Here is a 21,452-nt window from a genome sequence, read left to right as displayed (position 1 = left end):
AAGTCCTTCTGTTCCACCATCTTGTCTCCAATGCTCTCTGTATATTTTAGATAACAGTCCGTTATCAGATAAGTTTTTAGCAAATATTTTCTCCCAGTCTGTGACTTGTCTTTCATTCTCTTGATCAGAGCTTTCATAGAGCAAAATTTTTAATTTTAATGAAGTCTAGCTTATCTATTCTTTCTTTCATGGATTATGCCTTTGCTATTGTATCTAAAAGCTTATCACCAAACCCAAGGTCACCTAGATTTTCTCCTTTGTTATCTTCTGGGAGTTTTTTTTTTTTCTTTTACAACTTCTAGGAGTTTTATATTTTATGTTTAGATCTTTGGTCCATTTTGAGTTAATTTTTGTAAAGGTGTAAGGTCTGTTTCTAGATTCTATTTTTTTTTTTTGGCATGTAGATGTCCAGTTGTTCTAGCACAATTTGTTGAAGAGATTCTCTTAACTCCATTGTATAGCCTTTGCTTCCTAGTCAAAGATCAGTTGACTATATTTATATGAGTCTATTTTGGGGCCCTGTGTTCTTTTCTATTGATCTATTGATCTATTCTTTCACCAATTCCATACCGTCTTGATTACTATAGTAAGTCTTAAAGTTGGGCAGGGTCAGTCGTCTGACTTTGATCGTGTCCTTAAATAGTGAGTTGGCCAATTTGGGTCTTTAGCCTCTTCATATAAATTTTAGAATCAGTTTGTTGATTTCCACAAAATAATTTGCTGGGATTTTTTTTTAAATTACATTGAATCTATAGATCAAGAATGGAAGAACTGGCATTTTGACAATATTGAGTATTCCTATTCATGAACGTGGACTATCTCTCTACTTAGTTCTTTGATTTTTCTCATCAGTTTTGTGCTTTTCCTCATATAGATCTGGTACATATTTTGTTAGATTTGTACCTATGTATTTCATTTTTGGGGTGCTAATGTAAATGGTATTGTGTTTTTAATTTCAAATTCTACTTCATTGCTGGTATATAGGAAGTCAGTTGACTTTTGTATGTTAACCTTGTATCCTGTAACCTTCCTTTAATTGCTTATTAGCTCCAGGAGTTTTTTATAGGTTCCTTCAGATTTTCTACATAGACAACCAAGTTATCTGTGAAAAAAGACCAGCTTTATTTTGTTCTTCCCAATCAATATACCTTTCATTTCCTATTCTTGTTTTATTGTTTCAGCTAGGACTTTCAGTATAATGTGAAAAAGAGTGCTGAGAGGGGGCATCCTTGCCTTGTACCTGATTTTAGTGGGAAAGCTTCTAGTTTTTCGTCATTAAGTATGATGTTAGTTGTAGGTTTTTTGTAGATATTCATTATCAAATTGAGGAATTCCCACCTTTATTCCTGGTTTACTGAGAGGGTTTTTTTTTTTATTTTAACATGAGTGGGTGTTGGATTCGGCCAAAACTTTTTTCTGCATTACTTGATATGATCATGTGGTTCTTCTTCTTTAGCCTGTTGATATGATGGATTACATTAATTGATTTTTGCATGGTGAACCAGCCTTGCTACCTAGGATAAACCAATCAGAGAAGAAAATAAATAAATGGAATCCAATTCAGAAAAGGAGAAATAAAGCTGTCACTGTTTGCAGATGACATGATACTATACATAGAGAATCCTAAAGATGCTACCAGAAAACTACTAGAGCTAGTCAATGAATTTGGTAAAGTAGCAGGATACAAAATTAATGCACAGAAATCTCTGGCATTCCTATACTCTAATGATGAAAAATCTGAAAGTGAAATTAAGAAAACACTCCCATTTACCATTGCAACAAAAAGAATAAAATATCTAGGAATAAACCTACCTAAGGAGACAAAAGACCTGTATGCAGAAAATTATAAGACACTGATGAAAGAAATTAAAGATGATACAAATAGATGGAGAGATATACCATGTTCTTGGATTGGAAGAATCAACATGGTGAAAATTACTCTACTATCCAAAGCAGTCTACAGATTCAATGCAATCCCTATCAAACTACCACTGGCATTTTTCACAGAACTAGAACAAAAGATTTCACAATTTGTATGGAAACACAACAGACCCCAAATAGCCAAAGCAATCTTGAGAATGAAACATGGAGCTGGAGGAATCACGCTCCTTGACTTCAGACTACACTACAAAGCTACAGTAATCAAGACAGTATGGTACTGGCGCAAAAACAGAAATATAGATCAATGGAACTGGATAGAAAGCCCAGAGATAAACCCACGCACATATGGACACCTTATCTTTGATAAAGGAGGCAAGAATATAGAGTGGAGAAAAGACAGCCTCTTCAATAAGTGGTGCTGGGAAAACTGGACAGGTAAATGTAAAAGTATGAAATTAGAACAGTCCCTAACACCATACACAAAAATAAACTCAAAGTGGATTAAAGACCTAAATGTAAGGCCAGACACTATCAAACTCTTAGAGGAAAACATAGGCAGAACACTCTGTGACATAAATCACAGCAAGATCCTTTTTGACCCACCTCCTAGAGAAATGGAAATAGAAGCAAAAATAAACAAATGGGACCTAATGAAACTTAAAAGCTTTTGCACAGCAAAGGAAACCATAAACAAGACCAAAAGACAACCCTCAGAATGGGAGAAAATATTTGCAAATGAAGCAACTGACAAAGGATTAATCTCCAAAATTTACAAGCAGCTCATTCAGCTTAATAACAAAATAACAAACAACCCAATCCAAAAATGGGCAGAAGACCTAAATAGACATTTCCCCAAAGAAAGAATGCTCAGCATCATTAATCATTAGAGAAATGCAAGTCAAAACCACAATGAGATATCATCTAACACTGGTCAGTATGGCCATTATCAAAAAATCTAGAAACAATAAATGCTGGAGAGGGTGTGGAGAAAAGGGAACACTTTTGCACTGTTTGTGGGAATGTAAATTGATACAGCCACTATGGAGAACAGTATGGAGGTTCCTTAAAAAACTAAAAATAGAATTACCATATGACCCAGCAATCCCACTACTGGGCATATACCCTGAGAAAACCATAATTCAAAAAGAGTCATGTACCAAAATGTTCATTTCAGCTCTGTTTACAATAGCCAGTACATGGAAGCAACCTAAGTTTCCATTAACAGATGAATGGATAAAGAAGATGTGGCACATATATACAATGGAATATTATTCAGCCATAAAAGGAAATGAAATTGAGTTATTTTTTGTGAGGTGGATGGACATAGAGTCTGTCATACAGAGCGAAGTAAGTCAGAAAGAGAAAAACAAATACTGTTTGCTTACACATATATATGAAATCTAAGAAAGAAAAAAAAAAGATCATGAAGAACCTAGGGGTAAGACGGGAAAAAAGACACAGACCTACTAGAGAATGGACTTGAGGATATGGGGAGGGGGAAGGGTAATCTGTGATCAAGTGAGAGAGTGGCATGGACATATATACACTACCAAATGTAAAATAGATAGCTAGTGGGAAGCAGCCACATAGCACAGGGAGGTCAGCTCCATGGTTTGTGACCACCTAGAAGGGTGGGATAGGGAGGGTAGGGAGACACAAGAGGGAAGAGATATGGGAACATATGTCTATGTATAACTGATTCACTTTGTTATAAAGCAGAAACTAACCATTGTAAAGCAATTATACTCCAATAAAGATGTTAAAAAAAAAAGATCAGCTGTTATCCTTATGGGGATTCCCTTGTGTGTTATTTGTTGTTTTTCCCTTGCTGCTTTTGTTTTTCTTTGTATTTAATTTTTGACAGTTTGATTAATGTCTGTCTTGGTGTGTTTCTCCTCAGATTTATTCTTTATGGGACTCTCTTTGCTTCCTGGACTTGATTAACTATTTCCTTTCCCATATTAAGGAAGTTTTCAACTATAATCTCTTCAAATATTCTCTCAGTCCCTTTATTTTTCTCTTCCTCTTCTGGGACCCCTATAATTTGAATGTTGGTGCATTTAATGTTGTCCCAGAGGTCTCTGAGACTGTCTTCAATTCTTTTCATTCTTTTTTCTTTATTCTGTTCTGCAGTAGTTATTTCCAGTATTTTATCTTCTAGGTCACTTATCCATTCTTCTGCCTCAGTTATTGTGCTATTGGTCCCTTCTAGAGTATTTTTAATTTCATTTATTGTGTTGTTCATCACTGTTTGTTTGCTCTTTAGCTCTTCTAGTTCCTTGTTAAATGTTTCTTGTATTTTCTCAATTCTGTTTCCACGATTTTGGATCATCTTTACTATCATTATTCTGAATTCTTTTTCTGGTAGACTGCCTGTTTCCTCTTCACTTGTTAGGTCTGGTGGTTTTTTTCCTAGCTCCTTCATCTGCTGTGTGTTTCTCTGTCTTCTCATTTTGCTTAACTTACTGTGTTTCAGGACTTGTTTTCGCAGGCTGTAGTTCCCGTTGTTTTTGGTGTCTGTCCGCAGTGGCTAAGGTTGGTTCACTGTGTTGTGTAGGCTTCCTGGTGGAGGGGACTCGTGCCTGTGTTCTGGTGGATGAGGCTGGATCTTGTCTTTCAGGTCCACGTCTGGTGGTGTCTTTTGGGGTGTCTGTGGCCTTATTATGATTTTAGTCAGCTTCTCTGCTAATGGATGGGGTTGTGTTCCTGTCTTGCTAGTTGTTTGGCATAGGGTGTCCAGCACTGTAGCTTGCTGGTTGTTGAGTGGAACTGGGTCTTGGTGTTGAGATGGAGATCTCTGGGAGATTTTCACCATTTGATATTATGTGGAGCTGGGAGGTCTCTTGTGGACCAGTGTCCTGAAGTTGGCCCTCCCACCTCAGAGGCACAGCACTGACTCCTGGCTGCAGCACCAAGAGCCTGTCATCCACACAGCTCAGAATAAAAGGCAGGAAAAAAAAAAAGAATGAAAGAAAGAAGAAAATAAAATAAAATAAAGTTATTAAAATAAAAATAATTATATTAAGAAAAAAATTTTTTTAAGTAAAAAAACACAGACAGAACCCTAGGACAAATGGTAAAAGCAAAGCTATAGAGACAAAGTCACACACAGAAGCATGCACATGCACACTCACAAAAAGAGAAAAAGGGGAAAAAATATATGTATCGTTGCTCCCAAAGTCCACCTCCTCAATTTGGGATGACTTGTTGTCTCTTCAGGTATTCCACAGATGCAGGGTACATCAAGTTGATTGTGGAGAATTAATCCGCTGCTCCTGAGGCTGCTGGGAGAGATTTCCCTTTCTCTTCCTTTTCCGCACAGCTCCTGGGGTTCAGCTTTGGATTTGGCCCCGCCTCTGCATGTAGGTCGCCTGAGGGCGTCTGTTCTTCGCTCAGACAGGACGGGGTTAAAGGAGAAACTGCTTCGGGGGCTCTGGCTCACTCAGGCCGGGGAGAGGGAGGGGTACGGAGGTGGGGCAAGCCTGCGGCGGCAGAGGCCTGCGTGACCTTGCACCAGCCTGAGGCACGCTGTGCGCTCTCCCGGGGAAGTTGTCCCTGGATCACGGGACCCTGGCAGTGAGGGGCTGCACAGGCTCCCGGGAGGGGGTGTGTGGATAGTGACCTGTGCTCGCACACAGGTTTCTTGGTGGCAGCAGCCACAGCCTTAGCATCTCATGCCCGTCTCTGGTGTCTGTGCTGTTAACCGTGGCTCACGCCCGTCTCTGGAGCTCCTTTAAGCAGCTCTCTTAATCCCCTCTCCTCGCACACCAGGAAACAGAGGCAAGAAAAAGTCTCTTGCCTCTTCGGCAGCTCCAGGCTTTTTCCCGGACTCCCTCCCGGCTAGCTGTGGCGCACTAGCCCCCTTCAGGCTGTGTTCACGCCGGCAACCCCAATCCTCTCCCTGGGATCCGACCTCTGAAGCCGGAGCCTCAGCTCCCAGCCCCCGCCCGCCCCGGCGGGTGAGCAGACAAGCCTCGGGCTGGTGAGTGCTGGTTGGCACTGGTCCTCTGTGCGGGGATCTCAACGCTTTGCCCTCCACACCCCTGTAGCTGCGCTCTCCTCCATGGCTCTGAAGCTTCCCCCCTTCGCCACCGCAGTCTTTCCCCGTGAAGGGGCTTCTAGTGTGTGGAAACCTTTCCTCCTTCACAGCTCCCTCCCACTGGTGCAGGTCCCGTCCCTATTCTTTTGTCTCTGTTTATTCTTTTTTCTTTTGCCCTACCCAGGTATGTGGGGAGTTTCTTGCCTTTTGGGAGGTCTGAGGCCCTCTGCCAGCGTTCAGTAGGTGTTCTGTAGGAGTTGTTCCACATGTAGATGTATTTCTGATGTTTTTGTGGGGAGGAAGGTGATCTCTTTTTTGCTATTATGAATAATGCTAATGTGAACATTCATATGTGAATTTTTGTTTGGACATATATTTTTGTTTCTCTTGGGCATATACCTAGGAGTAGAATTACTGACTCTATGTTTAAGCTTGTGAGTGATCACCAAATTGTTTTTCAAAGTGGCTTCACTGTTCTACATTCTCACATACTTAGGAGGGTTCTGATTTTTCCACATGCTTGTTAACATTTGTTATTGTCTGTCTTTTTTATTTTAACCATCCTAGTTTGTCTAAAGTAGTATGTCACTGTGGTTTTCATTTGCATTTCCCTAATGAGTAATAACGTTGAGCCTCTTTTTCTGTGCATATTGGCCATTTATATATCTTCCTTGGAGTAATCTATCTAAAGGCTACTGAAGTCTTAAGAAGTATATTCAAGTTATTTGCCCAGTTTTTAACTGGCTTGTCTTTTTATTATTGAGTTGTAGGAGCTCTTTTTATGTTCTAGACACAAATCCCTTATCACATAAGTGATCTGTAAATATTTTTCTCATTCTGTGGCTTGCCTTTTCACTCTTGATGGAGTCCCTTGAAGTACAAGAGTTTTAAATTTGGTGAAGTAAAATTTATCTATATTTTCTGTTGTTGCTTGTGCTTTTTGGTGTCATATCTAAAACACTCTTATTACCCCAAGGTCATGAAGATGTCCTGTTTTCTTCTTAAAGTTTTATAGTTTTAGCTCTTACATTTAGGCCTTTGATCCATTTTTTTTAAAGATTTTTTTGATGTGGAGCATTTTTAAAGTCTTTATTGAATTTGTTACAATATTATTTCTGTTTTATGTTTTGTTTTTTTGGCCGCGAGGCATGTGGGATCTTAGCTCCCTGACCAGGGATTGAACCCACACCCCCTGCATGGGAAGGTGAAGTCTTAACCACTGGACTGCCAGAGAAGTACCTGCCTTTGATCCATTTTGAGTTAACTTTTGTATATGGTATGAGGTAGAGGCCTAACTTCATTCTTTTGCATGTGGATATCCAGTTGTCCCAGCACCATTTGTTGAAGAGACTATTTTTCCTCTATTGAATTGTCTTGGCACTATGTCAAAAATCAATTGACAGTAAATGTGAGGGTTTATTTTGGACTCTCGGTTCTATTCCATTAATCTATATATCCATTCCTAGGCCAATATCATGTCTTGATCACTATAGATTTGTAGTAAGTTTGAAATCAGGAAATGTGAATTTTCCAACTTCGTTCTTCATTTTCAAATTGTTTTGGCTATTCCAGCTCCCTTGAATTTCCATTTGAATTTAGGATCAGCTTGTCAATTTCTGCAAAGAAACCAACTGGGATTTTGATAGGGATTATTTTGAATTTATAGACCAATTTGGGGATAATTGCCATTTTAACAATATTGTCTTCTGATCCATGAACATCGGATATCTTTCCATTTATTTAGGTCTTCTTTAATTTTTTTCAGTAATGCTTCTTAGTTTTCAGAGTATAAGGTTTGCACTTCTTTTGTTAAATTATTCCCCAAAGTATGAAACTATGTATACAAGCCATTCTGAGGGTGCAGCTACACCATCAGATCTTGCTAGTTCTACCTCAAATCTGTGATATTCTCAAAAGAGATCACAGATTGGATCGAACAGCACAAATATAATACCATGAAAGACAGAAGGCAACTGAAATTACCTGTGTTATAAAGCCTAGTTCACAGCCTTAGCTGCACAGTCAAATCATCTGGGGAACTTAAAAGCTATCCATTAGATAGGAATTTCGAGGGGTGAGACTTAGCACTTTTTAAAGCTCCCCAGGTGATTTCAAAGTGTAACTAAGATTGACATTTGCTGTTGTAAATTATCAACTAACTCATCTTCTAGTCAAAGACAGTGCTGTAATAATAGTAGCGACTTATTTTATCAGGTTGATATTTCATCTACCTAAATTAAAATAAAGTTGTATAATTGAAAATTATTTGGGAACTTCTTTGAGAAAGTATTTGAATTACTATTTGAACTGTTCAAAAATGTGTTATAAAACATTTCAAACAGTTGCAAAGAATAGTACAATGAACCCCCATGCATCAATTTCCTAACTTCAACAACCATCAACCAATAGCTATTCTTGTTTCATCTGTCCCTCCCACCCATTTTCCACTGTCACCCGAATTTTTTTTTTAATAAATTTATTTATTTATTTTTGGCTACATTGGGTCTTCGTTGCTGCACGTGGACTTTCTCTAGTTGCAGCAAGCGGGGGCTACTCTTTGTTGTGGCGTGCGAGTTTCTCATTGCAGTGGCTTCTCTTGTTGCGGAGCACAGGCTCGAGGCGCGTGGGCTTCAGTAGTTGTGGCATGTGGGCTCAGTAGTTGTGGCTTGCGGACTCTAGAGCACAGGCTCCATATCTGTGGCGCATGGGCTTAGTTGCTCCGCGGCATATGGGATCTTCCCGGACCAGGGATCGAACCCATGTCCCCTGCATTGGCAGGCGGATTCTTAACCACTGCGCCACCAGGGAAGCCCCACCCCGAACATTTTTAAGTAAACCCTAGAAATAATATTTTACAATATCTGTAAATGTTTCAGTATGTAATTCTGAAATATTGGAATTGTAGCTCTAAAAGATTATTTTAAAACTTATCCTCTATATCATTATTGCACCTAAAAGTTTTAACAACATGAGGTAATTTTTATGTTATGTAGGAAGATATGATAAGAGAACAGAAGATATATCATCAGTACTTGGCACAGCGGCGTGAGGAAGAAAAAGCTCAGGAGAAAGAACTGGACAGAATGTTTGAGAAAGAGAAGGAAAAGAAGATTGCTGAGAAGGACAAGGAGCTGAGACTTAAAAAGGAGGCAAGAAAACAACTTTTGAATGAGGTCATGTGTACAAGAAAACTGCAAGTTCAAGAAAAGTGTAAGGAAATTAATTATAATTATATTATATTTGGGCCTTAATTCAATTTAAGTAGCAACCAAAATATTTATTAAATAAGTATTATGTGTGAAATACTATGAAGAATGTAAAAAGGATTAAGGCAAGATCGCTGCTTTGCAGGGACCTTACCTAATTGAATATTTGAATATCTTTCTGCAGTTGTCTCCATACATCCATACTTGCATGCCTTTGCTTGTGTAGTTTTCTCTCCCTATGATACTTTTGATCTTGAGAAATTCTGGACATCCTTCAAGGCCAGCTCAAATATCTCATTCCTTGAGAGGCCCTCTGTGTTCCTCTATTCATAATAAATCTTCTTTCTGGGGTTCTCACCATTGCTTGTTCACATCTCTTAGCATACCACTGAATTCCCTCAGCTTCAGTGCTTGGTCACAGAAGGAAATATTTGTTGAGAGGATTTCTATACCCAGATGTAAACATTTACTAGTAGGGTACTATGGACTTCACACTAGCTGTCTTTGCAAGAGAAAGCTCATCTTGGTTCCACTGGTTAATTCTCCACTCCAGGAATTATAATGGCAGTTGAAAATTGTTAAGCCAGTATTAGATGGAGTTTTAAGAAATGAGAAGAAAGCTTCTATGATAAAATGATTTCTGTATTGTCCCATGATAAATATTTTAGAATATATTGAGAAAACATGGAAAATTTAAGTATTTGGAACCATTTATAAACAAGGAAATAAAATCAACCATAATGCACCACCCAGGAATAGCTACTGTTCACAACTTCCTGTATTTCCTTCGAGTATTTTTTATTATATATGTCATTTCCCCTCACCAATTAGGATCTTGTTGTATATATTTTTTTACAGCCTGCATTTCCCACTTATCATTAACATTTTTCCAGGTTATTTTTCTTCAGTTGTAAGATTTGTAATGCTGCCTAGAAATCCATTATAAAAATGGACCATAATTTATTTTACCTAAACACAGCTAATGGCCCTTCAGCTTGTTTTGAATCTTTTTCCTCCTGTGTTAGCATTGGAGGTTACTGTCTCTGTACATAGGTTTTTTGGCTCATATATGATTAAGATAAATTCCTGTAAATGGATTTGGGACCAAAGATATGTACATTTTAGATGTATATTGCCTGGTTTTATTTATTCTTTTGTGAACTCTGTTCTGTCATTTTTTTACCTACTGGGTTGTTTAAGTTTTCCTTATTTAATTTATAAGAGACTTACATACTGTTTTTCCAATACTTATTTTGTAATAAATAAAGTCCCCTATTAATATAAATGGCAATAGAACTGTTTGTCCTCAAGAAGAGAAAGGTGAGAAGTGTTCAAACAGTGGTAATCTGGTATGAAAAAGGCTGATCATAGATTTCAATGACAAATGATTAAGAGAAAATCTCTGTAGATTGCAGCACTTATGAATCTAAACCCTATTCTTTCCTTAAAGGAGATGACTACTTCTACCTTATTAAGCTAAGATCCAGCCCAGTGATTCTAAGCTCTGCCTTTCTAAAGACAATATGGCATTGATGCCCCGAAAGATGTCAGCAAGTCTTTTCTGAAAAAGTCATTCAGCGGGCTTCCCTGGTGGCGCAGTGGTTGAGAGTCCGCCTGCCAATGCAGGGGAGGGGGGTTCATGCCCCGGTCTGGGAAGATCCCACATGCCGCGGAGTGGCTGGTCCCGTGAGCCGTGGCCCGCTGAGCCTGGGCGTCCGGAGCCTGTGCTCCGCAACGCGAGAGGCCACAGCAGTGAGAGGCCCGCGTACCGCAAAAAAAAAAAAAAGTCATTCAGCAAAAATTACTTTTGTCTTTCTTAGTGCAACGAAAAGCAAAAGAACAGGAAGAACGTGCTATGGAACAGGAATGCATAAATGAAGGTCTTAAAGAGCTTAACCATGAAGAGAGGGAGGATTTTACAAGGTATGATTTTGTTTTCTTTATTATTACTAACTAACCAAAAATAGGAGATTTTTAGCATAGAAGACAATGTGCCATAATTCATGTATTATTGATGTTATTTTACATCAGTCTTACGTTTGTCCTAAAAGCTCAATTCAGTTTATAAAATTTCATATAAAAATAAGCAACAACCATTTTGGTAAAATTAAATTCTGTACATTGTGTAATTCTGATTATACACATTAGGTATTAAACTAGATAAACATCTTAAAAAATAAAACAAATTAGAAACATTTTTTATAAAGTAGGCACCAACCCTAAATCATAATGAAATAAGTTTTTTCCCCCATGAAATAAACCCGGAAATACAGCATGACCTAATTAGTTAGATTAACAGAAATGGCTTATGGGGTTATGATTCCATGCAAATGTCCCAGGAAGATTTTTTGTAGCCTCGCTGAGCTGTAAAACTGAAGTGCTCTGGGTGCTTTGAGATGTACCACTTCCCTCCTCGGGCAAGTGTCCCTCTGATCACCATAATCAGGCTCAGGTAGAGAAAATTGGCTGATGCCTCCTTGCAGCCTTTCACAGATCATAGCAGTCCCTTCCCACTGATGACTATGACGCCCAATTCAGGTGACCAGTGTGGTGGAGAAAGAGGACCTGGCTCCTCTAATTGCTGGTCACCCTCCCTGTACCTAGGGCCTGTTCCCCGGCTCACCCATATTTGGTGCATAGAAATAAGCTCTCTTCTTTATAGGAAGAGTATGGTTTATATACCTGAGCCTATTGTTACTTGGGGAGCACTACCAACAATATCTGGCCGACCCTACTGACTTCCTCTACTTGTTCTGCTCTGGAGGTCCTTCCTTCTCACTTTTGAAAAGTCTGTTGTTGGAGATGTGAAGGGAATTTAATGAATAACAACTCTCTTCCCTGCCCAACTTTTATTTTTTTCTTATTTTAACATCTTTATTGGAGTATAATTGCTTTCCAATGGTGTGTTACTTTCTGCTATATCATAAAGTGAATCCACTCTACGTATACATATATCCCCATGTCCCCTCCCTCTTGCGTCTCCCCCCCACCCTCCGTATCCCACCCCTCTAGGTGCTCACAGAGCACCTAGCTGATCTCCCTGTGCTATGCGGCTGCTTCCCACTACCTGTTTTACATTTCGTAGTGTATATATGTCCATGCCACTCTCTCACTTCATCCCAGCTTACCCTTCCCCCTCCCCGTGTCCTCAAGTCCATTCTCTACGTCTGCATCTTTATTCCTGTCCTGCCCCTAGGTTCTACTTCACTCTGTATGACAGACTCTGGGTCCATCCACGTCACTACAAATAACTCAATTTCGTTTCTTTTTATGGCTGAGTAATATTCCATTGTATATATGTGCCACAACTTCTTTATCCATTCATCTGTCGATGGACACTTAGGTTGCTTCCATGTCCTGGCTATTGCAAATAGTGCTGCAATGAACATTATGGTACATGAGTCTATTTTCTCTTTTTTCAGTTTTGCTTCAGAATGTATTTATTTAGGTTTATAAAATATTAAATATATTTATAATGTATGTAAATATATATTTTTTAATCTGAAATTCAAATTTAACCCAGTGTCCTGTTTTTTTTTTTTAACAACTTTATTGGAGTATAATCGCTTTACAATGGTGTGTTAGTTTCTGCTGTATAACAAAGTGAACCAGCTATATATAAACACACATCCCCATATCTCCTCCCTCTTGCGTCTCCCTCCCACCCTCCCTATCCCACCCCTCTAGGTGGTCACATAGCATGGAGCTGATCTCCCTGTGCTATGCGGCTGCTTCCCACTAGCTATCTATTTTACATTTGCTAGTGTATATATGTCCAGTCCACTCTCTCACTTCATCCCAGCTTACCCTTCCCCCTCCCTGTGTCCTCAAGTCCATTCTCTACGTCTGTGTCTTTATTCCTGTCCTGCCCCTAGGTTCTTCAGAACCCCCCCTTTCCCCCCCCCTTTTTTTTTAGATTCCATATCTTGTGTTAGCATATGGTATTTGTTTTTTTTTTTACATCTTTATTGGAGTATAGTTGCTTTACAATGGTGTGTTAGTTTCTGCTTTATAACAAAGTGAATCAGTTATACATATGCATATGTTCCCATATATCTTCGCTCTTGCATCTCCCTCCCTCCCACCCTCCCTACCCCACCCCTCCAGGCACTCACAAAGCACCGAGCTGATCTCCCTGTGCTATGCGGCTGCTTCCCACTAACTATCTACCTTACATTTGGTAGTGTATATATGTCCATGCCTATATCTCGCTTTGTCACAGCTTACCCTTCCCCCTCCCCATATCCCAAGTCCATTCTCTAGTAGGTCTGTGTCTTTATTCCTGTGTTACCCCTAGGTTCTTCATGACATTTTTTTTTCTTAGATTCCATATATATGTGTTAGCATACGGTATTTGTCTTTCTCTTTCTGACTTACTTCACTCTGTATGACAGACTCTATGTCCATACACCTCACTACAAATAACTCAATTTCTTTTCTTTTTATGGCTGAGTAATATTCCATTGTATATATGTGCCACATCTTCTTTATCCATTCATCTGTCGATGGACACTGAGGTTGCGTCCATGTCCTGGCTATTGTAAATAGAGCTGCAGTGAACATTTTGGTACATGACTCTTTTTGAATTATGGTTTTCTCAGGGTATATGCCCAGTAGTAGGATTGCTGGATCGTATGGTAGTTCTATTTTTAGTTTTTTAAGGAACCTCCATACTGTTCTCCATAGTGGCTGTATCAATTTACATTCCCACCAACAGTGCAAGAGGGTTCCCTTTTCTCCACACCTTCTCCAGTATTTATTGTTTGTAGATATTTTGATGATGGCCATTCTGACTGGTGTGAGGTGATACCTCATTGTAGTTTTGGTTTGCATGTCTCTAATAATTAGTGATGTTGAGCATCCTTTCATGTGTTTGTTGGCAATCTGTATATCTTCTTTGGAGAAAGGTCTATTTAGATCTTCTGCCCATTTTTGGATTGGGTTGTTTGTTTCTTTGATATTGAGTTGCATGAGCTGCTTGTAAATTTTAGAGGTTAATCTTTTGTCAGTTACTTCATTTGCAAATATTTTCTCCCATTGTGAGGGCTGTCCTTTCGTCTTGTTTATGTTTTCGTTTGCTGTGCAAAAGCTTTTAAGTTTCATTAGGTCCCATTTTTTTATTTTTGTTTCTATTTCCATTTCTCTAGGAGGTGGGTCAAAAAGGATCTTGCTGTGATTTATGTCATAGAGTGTTCTGCCTATGTTTTCCTCCAAGAGTTTGACAGTGTCTGGCCTTACATTTAGGTCTTTAATCCATTTTGAGTTTATTTTTGTGAATAGTGTTAGGGAGTGTTCTAATTTCATTCTTTTACATGTAGCTGTCTAGATTTCCCAGCACCACTTCTTGAAGAGGCTGTCTTTTCTCCACTGTATATTCTTGCCTCCTTTACCAAAAATAAGGTGACCATATGTGCATGTGTTTATCTCTGGGCTTTCCATCCTGTTCCATTGATCTATATTTCTGGTTTTTTGCCAGTACCATATTGTCTTGATTACTGTAGCTTTGTAGTATAGTCTGAAGTCAGGGAGCCTGATTCCTGCAGCTCCATTTTTCTTTACAAGATTGCTTTGGCTATTTGGGGTCTTTTGTGTTTCTATACAAATTGTGAAATATTTTGTTCTAGTGCTGTGAAAATGTCAGTGGTACTTTAATAGGGATTGCATTGAATCTGTATATTGCTTTGGGTAGTAGAGTCATTTGCACAATATTGATTCTTCCAATCCAAGAACATGGTATATCTCTCCACCTGTTTGTATCATCTTTAATTTCTTTCATCAGTGTCTTATAGTTTTCTGTATACAGGTCTTTTGTCTCCTTAGGTAGGTTTATTCCTAGATATTTTATTCTTTTGTTGCAGTGGTAAATGGGAGTGTTTCCTTAATTTCTCTTTCCGCTTTTTCATCACTAGTGTATAGGATTGCAAGAGATATCTGTGCATTAATTTTGTATCCTGCTGCTTTACCAAATTCATTGATTAGCGCTAGTAGTTTTCTGGTAGCATCTTTAGGATTCTCTATGTATAGTATCATGTCATCTGCAAACAGTGACAGCTTTACTTCTTTTCCGATTTGGATTCCTTTTATTTCTTTTTCTTCTCTGATTGCTGTGGCTAAAACTTCCAAAACAATGTTGAATAATAGTGGTGAGAGTGGGCAAACTTGTCTTGTTCCTGATCTTGGAGGAAATGCTTTCAGTTTTTCACCATTGAGAACTGTGTTGGCTGTGGGTTTGTCATATATGACCTTTATTATGTTGAGGTAAGTTCCCTCTATGCCTAGTTTCTGGAGGGTTTTTATCATAAATGGATGTTGGATTTTGTCAAAAGTTTATTCTGCATCTATTGAGAGGATCATATGAATTTTCTCCTTCAGTTTGTTAATATGGTGTATCACATTGATTGATTTGCGTATATTGAAGAATCCTTGCATTCCTGGGATAAGCCCCACTTGATCATGGTGTATGATCCTTTTAATGTGCTGTTGGATTCTGTTTACTAGTATTTTATTGAGGATTTTTGCATCTATGTTCATCAGTGATATTGGCCTGAAGTTTTCTTTCTTTGTGACATCTTTGTCTGGTTTTGGTATCAGGGTGATGGTGGCCCTTAGAATAAGTATGGGAGTGTTCCTCCCTCTGCTATATTTGGAAGAGTTTGAGAAGGATAAGTGTTAGCTCTTCTCTAAATGTTTGATAGAATTTGCCTGTGAAGCCATCTGGTACTGGACTTTTGTTTGTTGGAAGATTTTTAATCACAGTTTCAATTTCAGTGCTTGTGATTGGTCTGTTTAGATTTTCTATTTCCTCCTGGTTCAGTCTCAGAAGGTTGTGCTTTTCTACGAATGTGTCCATTTCTTCCAGATTGTCCATTTTATTGGCATAGAGTTGCTTGTAGTAATCTCTCATGATCCTTTGTATTTCTGCAGTGTCAGTTGTTACTTCTCCTTTTTCGTTTCTAATTCTGTTGATTTGAGTCTTCTCCCTTTTTATCTTGATGAGTCTGGCTAATGGTTATCAATTTTCTTTATCTTCTCAAAGAACCAGCTTTTAGTTTTATTGATCTTTGCTATCGTTTCCTTCGTTTCTTTTTCATTTATTTCTGATCTGACGTTTATGATTTCTTTCCTTCTGCTACCTTTGGGTTTTTTTGTTCTTTTTTCTCTGATTGTTTTAGGTGTAAGTTTACGTTGTTTATTTGAGATGTTTCTTGTTTCTTGAGGTAGGATTGTATTGCTCTAAACTTCCCTCTTAGAACTGCTTTTGCTGCATCCCATAGGTTTTGGGTCATCGTGTTTTCATTGTCATTTGTCTCTAGGTATTTTTTGATTACCTCTTTGATTTCTTCAGTGATCTCTTGGTTATTAAGTAGTGTATTCTTTGGTCTCCATGTGTTTGTATCTTTTACAGATTTTTTCCTGTAATTGATATCTAGTCTCATAGTGTGTGGTCAGAAAAGATTCTTGACAAGATTTCAAGTTTTTTAATTTACCAAAGCTGATTTGTGTCCCAAGATATGATCTGTCCTAGAGAATGTTCCATGAGCACTTGAGAAGAAAGTGTATTCTGTTGTTTTTGGATGGAGTGTCATATAAATATCAATTAAGTCCATCTTGTTTAATGTATCATTTCATGCTTGTGTTTCCTTATTTATTTTCATTTTGGATGATCTGTCCTTTAGTGAAAGTGGGGTGTTAAAGTCACCTACTTTGCTTGTGTTACTGTTGATTTCCCCTTTTATGGCTGTTAGTATTTGCCTTATGTATTGAGGTGCTCCTATGTTGGGTACATAAATACTTAAAATTGTTATATCTTCTTCTTGGTTTGATCCCTTAATCATTATGTAGTGTCCTTCTTTGTCTCTTGTAATAGTCTTTATTTTAAAGTCTATATTTTCTGATAATAAGACTTGCTAATCCAGCTTTCTTTTGATTTTCATTTTCATGGAATATCTTTTTCCATCCCCTCACTTTCAGTCTGTATGTGTCCATAGGTCTGAAGTGGGTCTCTTGTAGACAGCATATATATGGGTCTTGTTTCTGTATCCATTCAGCCAATCTATGTCTTTTGGTTGGAGCATTTAATCCATTTACATTTAAGGTAGTTATTGATATGTATGTTCCTATTACCATTTTGTTAATTGTTTTGGGTTTGTTATTGTAGGTCTTTTCCTTCTCTTGTGTTTTCTGCCTAGGGAAGTTCCTTTAGCATTTGTTGTAAAGCTGGTTTGGTGGTGCTGAATTCTCTTAGGTTTTTCTTGTCTGTAAAGGTTTTATTTTCTCTGTCGAATCTGGATGAGATCCTTGCTGGATAGAGTAATCTTGGTTGCAGGTTTTTCCCTTTCATCACTTTAAATATGTCCTGCCACTCCCTTCTGGCTTGCAGAGTTTCTGCTGAAAGATCAGGTGTTAACCTTATGGGGATTCCCTTGTATGTTATTTGTTACTTTTCCCTTGCTGCTTTTAATATTTTTTCTTTGTATTTAATTTTTGATAGTTTGATTAATATGTGTCTTGGCATGTTTCTCCTTGGAATTATTCTCTATCGGACTCTTTGTGCTTCCTGGACTTGATTGGCTATTTCCTTTCCCATGTTAGGGTAGTTTTCAACTATAATCTCTTCAAATATTCTCTCAGTCCCTTTCTTTTTGTCTTCTTCTTCTGGGACCCCTATAATTCAAATGTTGGTGCATTTAATGTTGTCCCAGAGATCTCTGAGACTGTCCTCAATTCTTTTCATTCTTTTTTCTTTATTCTGCTCTGCAGTAGTTATTTCCAGTATTTCATCTTCCAGGTCACTTATCCGTTCTTCTGCTATTGATTCCTTCTAGAGAATTTTTAATTTCATTTATTGTGTTGTTCATCATTGTTTGTTTGGTCTTTAGTTCTTCTAGGTCCTTCTTAAATGTTTCTTGTATTTTCTCCTTCTGTTTCCAAGATTTTGGATCATCTTTATTATCATTACTCTGAATTCTTTTTCAGGTAGACTGCCTATTTTCTGTTCATTGTTTTGGTCGGGTGGGTTTTTTCCTTGCTCCTTCATCTGCTGTGTATTTCTCTGTCTTCTCATTTTGCTTAACTTACTGTGTTTGGGGTCTCCTTTTCACAGGCTGCAGGTTCGTAGTTCCCATTGTTTTTGGTGTCTGTCCGCAGTGGCTAAGGTTGGTTCAGTGGGTTGTAGGCCTCCTGGTGGAGGGGTTGGTGCCTGTGTTCTGGTTGATGAGCCTGCATCTTGTCTTTCTGGTGGGCAGGACTGCATCCGATGGTGTGTTTTGGGGTGTTTGTAACCTTATTATGATTTTAGGCAGCCTCTCTACTAATGGGTGGGGTTGTGTTCCTGTCTTGCTAGTTGTTTGGCATTGGGTGTCCAGCCCTTGAGGTTGCTGGTCATTGAGTGGAGCTGGGTCTTAGCATTGAGACGGAGATCTCTGGGAGAGCTCTCGCCAATTGATATTACGTGGGGCCAGGAGGTCTCTGCTGAACCAATGTCCTGAACTTGGCTCTCCCACCTCAGAGGTTCAGGCCGAACACCTGGCAGGAGCACCAAGACCCTGTTAGCCACACAGCAGCTGTGCAAACTTGGGCAGCCTATTTTATTTTCCATGCCTCAGTTTCTCCATCTCCAAACTTCTGGACCTCCACACTCCAGAGGCCCTCCTTTCAACGTGCTGCCTCTCTCCTTCTGTGCAGGTCCTAAGCCCCTGCCCAACTTTTGAGTCAACTGAGAAATAAGAAAAGTAGTGTGAGCAGAAGGTATTACAGTTACCTACTGGTGTATAACAACACACCCCCAAATTTGTGGTTTAAAGTGAGTTATGATTATGTCTCATGATTCTGTGGTTGACAAGGCTCAGCTGGGTGGTTCTTGCTTGGGGTCTCTCATGTGGTTCAAGTCAGATGCTGGCTGGGGCTACATTCATGAGAAGGCTCAGCTGGAATGCACACCTAAGATACCTATTCATATAGCTTGTAGCATGTACTGACTGTGCCTGGGGATCTCATCTGGTATTACCAGCCGGAACACCTACACATGGCCTCTCCATGTGGCTTGGGGTTCTTACAGTGTGGTAGCTGGTTTTGAGAGGGATAGTTCCAACAGCAAGCACTCCAAGAGACAGGAAGAGCAAGCTGCCAGGCCAATTAAGGACTACATCTAGGATTGCTATAGCATCATTTCTGTCATATTCTGTTGGCCATAAAAAGCAGCCAGTGGCGCAGTGGTTGGGAGTCCGCCTGCCGATGCAGGGGACACGGGTTCGTGCCCTGGTCTGGGAGGATCCCACATGCCGTGGAGCGGCTGGACCCGTGAGCCATGGCCACTGAGCCTGCGCGTCCGGAGCCTGTGCTCCGTAACGGGAGGCCACGGCAGTGAGAGGCCCACGTACCGCAAAAAAAAAAAAAAAAAGCAGCCATGGGGCCCATCTAGATTCAGTGGGATGGAGAAATAAGCTCCACCTCTTGATAGGGGAGTAGAGGTCCACATTGCAGAAGAGCATATGAGAGGGGGCGATATCACTGTGGCAGTCTTTGGAAAATGGAATCTGCCACACAGAGGCGTATGCATGCTGTAATCTCTATTTCTGATAAAGTCTTATATTAATAATGTGGCTTATAGATTGTAAAATGGTAAAACTGCTATGGAAAACAATATGAAGTTTCCTCAAAAAATTAAAAATAGAAATACCATATGATCCAGTAATCCCACTTCTGGGTATAAATCCAAAATAAATGAAAGCAGGACCTTAAAGAGATGTTTGTATACTTGTGTTCATAGCAGCACTATTCACAGTAGCCAAGGTGGAAATAACCCAAATATCCATTAACAGGTGAATGGATAAACAAAGTGTGGTATGTACATACAGTTGAATATTATTCAGCTTTAAAACGGAAGGAAATCCTGTCAGATACTACAGCATGGATGAACCTTGAGGACGTGCTAAGTAAAATAAACCAGTCACAAAAAGACAGATGCTGTATGATCTCACTTACTTGAGGTACCTAGAATAGTCAAATTCATAAAGACAGCAAGTAGAATGGTGGTTACCGAGGGCTGGTGGGAGGGGACAAAAAAGAGTTGTTGTTTAATGGATATAGAGTTTCAGATTTGCAAGACGAAAAGTTCTGGAGATCTGCTTCACAACAATGTGAATATACTTAACACTACTGAACTGTACACTTAAAAATGGTTAAGATGGTAAATTTTACATTATGTGTTTTTTACCACAGTAAAAAAAACCACTATAAATTTTAAAATGTGGCTTATATATTTTTAACTGTGGCTTATATATGGAGGAAATCATCTAGTTAATACTGAACAGAATGAGTCAAACTTACCCACCCAGTCACCAGCAACCCACCCAGTCACCAGCAGTGCCAGACCACTGCAAGCCTCCCCTGCAGGGAGAATATGCCCCCTTTGATACAGAAAGCGGACAAGAAATAGGCAGAACAACTTGTTCCATTTTACCTTCTTCCTTGGAGGGGAGTGAGAGGGGATGGAGAGAGGCCAAGGGCTCTCTCCACATAGCAGTCAATATTTTGAATGAAGAAGAGACATTCCCTCGCTAAAATCAATTTGTTCTAAGGTTGTCTTAATTATTATTGGGTAATAAACACATTATTAAATTTTTCATCTATTTCTTCCCCACTCACCCTGATTTTAATGGGAATTTTAATTTGACTTTAAAAATTACATTTTAAGTGTAATGGTCTACATAAATCCAAATACTTACTTTGACAGTTTTATACTTTGACATTTCTGATACCTTAGACGCTCCAGTTTAGCCCAGGAGTACAGGAAGCAACTTCAGATGCAAATGTGCTCCCAACAGCAGGCCCGTGAAGCGGAGAAGGAGGAGGAACGCCGAGAGTTTGAAGCAGGGATGACAGCAGAGAAGAATTTCCAGGACAAGATCCAGGAGATCCTGTCCACCCATCAAGTGCTGCCCCGAAATATTCATCCCATGCGGAGAGCATGCCCTAATAAACTTCCACCATAGTTTCATAAACATCAACCTAGTTTTTCTCAGTCTTTTACTATTTTAAACTATAGCATGCCTGTATATCCCTTTTAACTCATGGATAAACTGTTCTTTTATACTGAGTTTGCATAATTATATGCCACGAAAGTTTCTTCTTACAGATTAAACTGTTCCTTTTTGAGATTTCATAGACTGACAAATCTGAATGATCTACTTCCTATCACATAGTTATTTTCCTTATTTATCTCCATGCCTCCCTTTCTTGTTCATTTATTAATAGCTTCACTTTCTTCCATCCATCTGCCAATATGCCCATTTCCTCTTGCCTCCTTTCTCTTCTCTCTCACAGAC

The 21,452-nt window shown here is 39.0% G+C and overlaps 1 protein-coding gene across 1 annotated transcript in view; it reads left to right on the top strand.

Moving 5' to 3' along the window:
• CFAP53 (cilia and flagella associated protein 53) overlaps positions 1 to 21,119 on the top strand; it is a gene marked incomplete at its 3' end in the record, with an annotated part of 59,866 nt that extends 38,747 nt beyond the window's left edge. Inside the window, exons 6-8 of the mRNA XM_082667782.1 lie at positions 8,914 to 9,130; positions 10,947 to 11,049; positions 20,891 to 21,119. Coding sequence (XP_082523908.1) covers positions 8,914 to 9,130; positions 10,947 to 11,049; positions 20,891 to 21,119 — 549 coding nt within the window. The remainder of the gene's footprint in view (positions 1 to 8,913; positions 9,131 to 10,946; positions 11,050 to 20,890) is intronic.
• Between the last annotated feature and the right edge of the window lie 333 nt (positions 21,120 to 21,452).

Source organism: Grampus griseus (assembly GCF_964374135.1).
Source record: "Grampus griseus genome assembly, chromosome: 12".
In the NCBI taxonomy this organism is placed as follows: Eukaryota; Metazoa; Chordata; class Mammalia; order Artiodactyla; family Delphinidae; genus Grampus; species Grampus griseus.
Note: the sequence above shows the minus strand (reverse complement) of the source record. Positions and strands in the feature narration are given on the sequence as shown.